The sequence below is a fragment of the Lygodium microphyllum genome, unplaced genomic scaffold, assembly GCF_053477565.2.
Source record: "Lygodium microphyllum isolate KBCC unplaced genomic scaffold, Lygodium_microphyllum_v1.1.10 scaffold_400, whole genome shotgun sequence".
Lineage (NCBI taxonomy): Eukaryota > Viridiplantae > Streptophyta > Polypodiopsida > Schizaeales > Lygodiaceae > Lygodium > Lygodium microphyllum.
Window position 1 is genome coordinate 49,830 of NW_028229865.1, and position 6,833 is coordinate 56,662.

Genomic DNA, 6,833 nt, shown 5'->3' on the forward strand with positions numbered 1-6,833 from the left:
CTACCTGGGATAGCTCCTATGACTAAACTTTCAACTCTCCTAAAGACTGCAAATCATTGTCGACCTAGTAGGCAAGATACATGGAAGCACTTCCATAAAGAGAGAATAAGCAATGAGTAGAAATCTCATTGCATCATAGGAACATGGATACATGAGGAGGTAATATGTATAAATTCTTATGCCATTTATTGTATTAAGAATTTTTGTGTTTTTATTGATTATATATAAGATACCTCATTTGTATAGGCCCAAGGCAATACAAAGAAAAAAGAGCCAAAACTAAACAAGACTACCGTAGAATTTACGAGGGTAATGGGACCAATGACATTGGATTCAAGGAGGATGTCAATGTATGAGACACAATATCTTAGATTGTTGTTCTTCCACTTTGTATTGCAAGCTAGAATTTGGCTTTCAATTCTTTATGTTTGCTATTAGCTATTTACAAGGCAACAAGGGTATTATTTGGGAGGTTCGTGTTCTTCTATCTTATGATTTAAGCCAAATTTTGGCTTAATCTAGAATCTTATGTATCCGTGTATAATTTATCATGCAAAAAGACTAATGTTTGGCCAATGTCATCATCCTTATATCATATTCAAATTATACATCATATTATTTATTGTATATGTATTCAATTTATCATAATTATAAGTTCTTACTATAAAGAATAATGCTCAACATGCATGTAGATAGGAGCAAAAAACAAGTCATGACCTGCAAGGGTTGTAGTGTTGTGGCTCTAGTCCCAATGACAATTTTGCAACTAATAGCTCCTTGAGTTTTCTTTTTTGCGAACATATTTCACATCTATATGTATGTAATTTAAAAGTTCATTTACACACATGTAAATTATAGAGCATATGTGCATATAGACCTAGATCTTTAAATAGAAATAGATGTGGCTATAAACATGCCTATAACTTTTTTCCTAGTTCACAAAGCGTGTTCATTTGCTTGCATGCATTCCCATTCCCTTGTAAAGTGTAATCTATAAGGAAATGTGTGTTTTGTATTAAAAGATATCTTTTATTTCATAGCAAATGACTAAATTTTACCAATGTCAAAACTACTAACAATCTCAAAAAAGATTTTGAGCATTGGTATTTTTAGTGTCTGTGTATTTCAACAATATATAAGTATTGTTTGTATGTACTCCAAACGTATAGTGAATGTGTATAACAAAGTAAGATTCTAATTAATTTGAAGGAATATCATGCTAATTTGTAAGTTCTTACGAGTGTGACCATTAGTGGAATAGCTTTTTTTTAAAAAGATGTGTACTAGTGTTGACAAAGAAAATCCATTCAAAGATATGTAAGTTGTAATAAAAACTTGAAAGGCTTCACATTAGAAATGAGATGACAATGATAATATTGTTCCGTTTGAGACTTTTATTTTACTTAATGATGGTCAAGTGAAGAAAACCCTTGAGACATAAACTTGTGCATGGATACATGGTATTGCACATATGCAGCATATGTGGCGCTACAAAAAAAGTATCCGGGTAGTTTTTGTACTTTGTATTGCGCTTCATTTGGAGAAATATGTGCTGGCAGAGTTTTTGTGCATTATGGTGTGCTTTATTTGGAGCGGAGCTCTTGTACATTATGGTATGCTTTATGTGGAGAATTATATGTGCTAGGTGAGGGACTCCTTTCTTTGCAGCTAAAGGTAATGAAAAGAACAAACATTGTGAGGTGTAGGATCAATGGATGAGTGAACTCATAGACTAATCACTCATAGACTAAGCTAATTAAAGTTGCTACTAGCACAAGAAGTTCTTTTTTTGTGTGAATGGAGAGAGAGAGTGTGTGTGCTTGTGTTTTACGTCTATTATAAGCTCAATATGGGCGCTGGGGTCTTGTCTTGACATTCAAATCTGTGAGTAGAATTTTGCCTAGGGGCTTTGAGAAGACGCCGGTGGTGGATGGAGGAGGGTTAACGTATGGGGGTGGGGTGACGGGTATGGGGGCACTGAAGGGGATTACTTGACCAGGTCGCGAGGGGGGCGTTTGAGCTTGGCTAAGTTTTGGTGGTAGGAAGACAGGCTTGTCAAAGGGGGGGCGTTCGATGAGAGGCAGAGGCTGATCAGGAGGTGGGGTGGGTGAGGGAGGGGGGTAATATGAGGGTGGCTGATCAAGAGGTGGAGTGCGTGCGGGAGGGGGGTAATATGAGGGTGGCTCATCAGAAGGTGGGAGATATGAGGGTGTTGGAGGAGGGGTATGTGAGGCTGGTGGAGGAGGGTGATACGAAGGCGGCTCAGAAGGTGGCCCGGGATATGAGAGTGGCTCAGCAGGTGGAGTTTGTGGACGAGAAGGATAATAAACGGATGATTCAGGGACCCGCGCAGGCCGAGCTCCAGAGAGAGTAGAGCCTGGTGCTGGGCCGCCAGGACGCGCTACGGGAGCTACCTGCACGCTTGCCCCGGAAGCGAATCCCACATGCAGTTGGCCACGCAGCTCACCCTTGCCCTTGCTTCTGATGTCATAGATACGCGTCACCTTTGTCGAGCTCGTACCCGCTGCTGCCGCCAGCTCTGTCAGCGGGATCGTCACCTCCCCTACCTCCTTGTTCCCCACCGTCGCCTCCGTCCAGATCTCCACCGTCGCCCTCGCCGACCCGTCCCGCAAATATGCCTCCGGCATCATGAACGCAAAGGTCTCGTGCCAACGCGGGTTCACCCCCCCTGCTTCGTCCACCCTCGTCGAGTATGTCAGGTCTATCGGGCTTATCTTCACCCTTGCGAATGGTTTCATCCTGGAGAACCTATTCACATCCTCCAGATTCTCCGCCTTGATTATGCTCACCAACATCCGAAGTTCCTCCATTGTAGATGTAATTAGTTGGGTCCTTAATCAGCCTCCTGCAACATTAGCATGCATTCTTCCATTAGCAGCTGCAACAATGAAAGCCCTAAGTCATATCCTTGTACACTGAATCGAATTGGACACAGTTTAGTAAGGCACTAAGCGCAGAAGGTGTAGAATTCAAGGCAATTTGGCTGTAAAAAGTGTGATAATCTCCAAAAGTATGAAGAAAAACCTGCAATTTTTGAGTTGTAAGGGTTTTATAAGGACTCTGCGGTCTTGAAGTTGAGAGACTCACAGAGAGAGAGAGAGAGAGAGAGACTCTGCGGTCTTGAAGTTGAGAGAGAGATAGGGAGAGAGAGAGAGATGTTAATATTACCGGGCGCCTGTAAATTGGTCAATGGTCACCTTATCTCTTCTTCTCGATCATTCACTTGGGTTTAAGATAGAGAGGAAGAGGGCGAAGGGTTAGCCATCATTTAACAGGTTGATAGACGCCTCATGGACGCCCCTTGATATGCACGCCATCTCTCTCTCTCTCTCTCTCTCTCTCTCTCTCTCTCTCTCTCTCTCATATTATGCTCCCTTATCACCTCACTCAAAGGACCCCTTTACTCACACATGTCAACTTTGCTACCCCTGCAAGCATTCCCTTTTTAATGTAAAGTGCACACCATATTTGATGCCTCCATATAGCGTGATGTAGCTTGGATGTACCATTAGTCATGCTTCAACTTAACTCTATGCATATTTTAAAGTTTGAACTAGAGTATCCACTAATACATCAAAGAAAGGTGTCTCAGCAGCCTCTCACACCACATTGATTATAGTCCTCGGTTTGGAGGTAGTAGGAAGAGGGTTGAACCTAGTGGCTAACCAACCACATGTGCGACCTATTGACCAACTTGGTGCAAGTGAGTGAAAAGTGAGAGCAACCCACAAATAGAAAAAAATACAAAATCCATGAAATGCCAAAACATAACCACATGAAGTCTGCTTTATCATATTGAGATCAACCTTGTTTCTTAATGGCATTCACTATGTGAGGTTTTCTTTCATATGGCAAGCTCCTTGGAGAAACTATTCACATAATCCATATTTGTAGAAATGATTATAGGAACAACTAAAACCTTCTAGAACACATCAAACTTTTGCCAATTATGCTTTCATATATGGTAATGATCAAGGAATACAAATGTCAATGCCATTTTGGTTATAGCTCATGGGTACCAACTTTTTGTATTTACATGTAGTAATATTATGGTACTCATGTATATGTATGATAAATAATTGAAATTCTTAAGCCTTTAGTGAGTTGTAAAGTGTTAAAACTTATTAAACTTTATGGATTGTCTCATCATTGATTCCTTTTGCTAGAGGCCATTAAAAGGTTATAAAAGAACTGTTTGATTGTTACAACGCAACAAATCACAAAATCACGAATTAGTGAATAGGTGCAAAATCATAATTCCATTTTCATTGTTAGAATATGACACATTAACTTGTTTAGTTGTGCATACATACATACATACATACATACATACATACATACATACATACATACATACATACATACATACATACATACATACATACATACATACATACATACATATATATATATATATATATATATATATATATATATAGTCTTGAAAATTGCATGTAGTGTGCAAGACAAGTCATATAAGCAAACCTTTAAGGCATTAATAAGTTTTGTATCCATGTTGGCAAGAATAGAATTTGTGTAAGTTTGTCAAAGTAAAAAACAAGTAAAGTGGTGTGTTTGCATATGTAGCACATGATTAATGACAAAGTATATATGAATATTAGTATAGTCACATCATGGTGATTGTAAGAAAAAGTGAGAACATTCCATATTTAGGGCTCGAGGAAAGGTGTGGATGTGAGAAAGGAGGAGATGGGTTATTGAAATAAAGGAGAAATAGAGATCTACTAGATGAATGTTGACCATGATAGGGCTTACAACACTAACATAACATAAAATGGACAATTGTTTGGGTCCTCTTATGCATAAAGCATTGTCATTATTATTATTTATTGGTTTTATGTATGACCATAACTTCTTTCTCTTTCTAGAATGCTAACTTGCATGATTGGTTTATTTTAGATGTATAAAATCCAACAAATGGAATGCTAATAGAGTGTAGCCTTGTGCATTTCATGCCATTTTTTAATAGGTCCAAGGTATTTTATCATCTTGCTATAGTCAAATTTACTTCTCAAAATCTTCTCTTTTATGTGTGTGTGTGTGTTTGGGGGGGGGGGGGGGGGGGGGGAGGAGGGCACAAAGGGAAAGTTTTCCTCCCAAATGTATCTCATGCTATGCTTGTAAAATGAGTGAGACACAAGGAACTAAGGGTTACATACCCAATCACCCTAACCAAGGTATAAAAGTTGCAAGAGACCCAGTTTAGGGCATCCAAGTATTATCAATACTAGATTTGACTCTTTACCTTCCTTCCAACTCGCATGGCTTCCTCTGTCTCTCTCTTCTTGTCCTTCTCTCTCTTTTGCTAGTCTTTCTTACTCTTCTTCTCTCTTTCTCTCCCTTTCTCTCTCCTCTCTACTCCTTTTCTTTTCTAGGTCTCCTTCGTTACAGTTGGTATCAGAGCTTTAGACTTTGGTCCTTTCTCCCTTTTCCTTTTGCCAATCTAGCTCCCTTTTCAATGTAGGAAACCTTAGTTACTCGATCAATAGGTATAGGTACATCAAGAAGAACTACAATTAGTAGGTAGCTTTCTTGAAGACAAGTAGGAGCTATGGCTAGAGTTCTTGATATATCTAGAGTTAAAATGGTTAAATTAGCATGTCATTACCCTTTCTTATGCAAATATTAAGGGTTCTAGGGCAAATTTGGGGCCTCAAGTGTTGAAGAAGGAGCAAAACCCTAGTTACTTTTTACTTTAGAACTTCTCTCTCTCTCTTCTTGTTCAAATTTCGATGGACTCTCAAACAATATATCTTCATTGTCCTTTTGCAGTTGCCCTCCCTATGTCTCAAAGGAGCATTTCTTGCATGATTTTGGAGTACACCAAGCACCATTAGTGCTTGTAGTAGAGCCGCATAGACAATAGCTAACATCCCATAAAATGCACCATATTTTGTAATAACTACCTTGCTTACTTCTTCTTTGCATAATCAATCCTCCAGTTGAGTACCTTCAAGCCCTTAATTTCTTGAGCAAATGGGACCCTCCATGGCCGAGCCTTGAATCCCCCTTTCATCTTTCTTGTTGGTTCTCCCTCTTGAGATGATCAAACCTTGTTGTACACAACTTTGGACAGCCATTGAAGCTTAGTCCAAGCTTTCACATCCTTCACAACCTCTTCAATCTTAGCCACTAGGATCTCCTTCAACCATTCCTGGACAAATTGAATGAGATTGAAGACATGGAGCTTTGAATACAATGATTTTTCATGGGTAACCATGAAAGGTCAACCTAAAGCTTTCAACTCTTGAAGAATAAGCAAGACCACGCAATTTATGATTATAACTCATTGAAGGTACCTTGCTTCCCTAGGTTGAATTGATGGAGGATTTGGGGCCTTATTGATTGGTCAAGCTCCATTCATCTACTCTAAGCACTAAAGAGATATACTAATTAACTCCTAATCTCTCATTGAATCCATTTGCTAAGCTAAATCCTCTTGTTAGAGAGATTTAAGGGTTGTATATTGCCTTGTACTTAGAATCTTTCATTGAGTGCATGTTGTCCAAGTGAAATTAGTAGATTGATTGCCTTCCCCACTACATAAGGAATGCAATTAGTCATGGAAACATTGTTCAATTAGTTTATGCTTATCCTAACATTTCCCTTGCGGTGTGTGTATGGATTTGATCCTAAAAGAGAGTAATAAAACATTGGAAAAGGATGAGTTGGCATCCAATGAGTCATGGGATTTCTAAGGTAAGCCCCTCTTCCACACCCAAACAATTGTCCATTCCTAGCACTTTATAAAAAGACCCATCATTTATTTTTCCACATGCATCTCATGTTGG

At 39.1% G+C, this 6,833-nt stretch overlaps 1 protein-coding gene across 2 annotated transcripts; it reads right to left on the reverse strand.

The window, feature by feature from the left end:
• Positions 1 to 1,322: 1,322 nt before the first annotated feature.
• LOC148008093 (uncharacterized) lies at positions 1,323 to 3,360 on the reverse strand. 2 transcript variants are annotated; one of them, XM_087674494.1, is made up of 2 exons: positions 3,046 to 3,183; positions 1,323 to 2,866 (listed from the first exon to the last, which is right to left on the reverse strand). In XM_087674494.1, the coding sequence occupies exon 2, from the start codon at positions 2,829 to 2,831 to the stop codon at positions 1,845 to 1,847; it is 987 nt and encodes a 328-aa protein (XP_087530620.1). In that variant the 5' UTR covers positions 2,832 to 2,866; positions 3,046 to 3,183; the 3' UTR covers positions 1,323 to 1,844. The 2 variants fall into 2 exon arrangements, with proteins under 2 accessions (XP_087530620.1, XP_087530619.1); XM_087674493.1 differs by lacking the exon at positions 3,046 to 3,183 and adding an exon at positions 3,190 to 3,360 and having other exon boundaries at positions 1,324 to 2,866.
• Between the last annotated feature and the right edge of the window lie 3,473 nt (positions 3,361 to 6,833).

What these genes read in the sequence shown, in the direction of transcription:
- LOC148008093 (XM_087674494.1), bottom strand. Translation starts at nt 2,831, where the DNA reads ATGGAGGAACTTCGGATGTTGGTGAGCATAATCAAGGCGGAGAATCTG.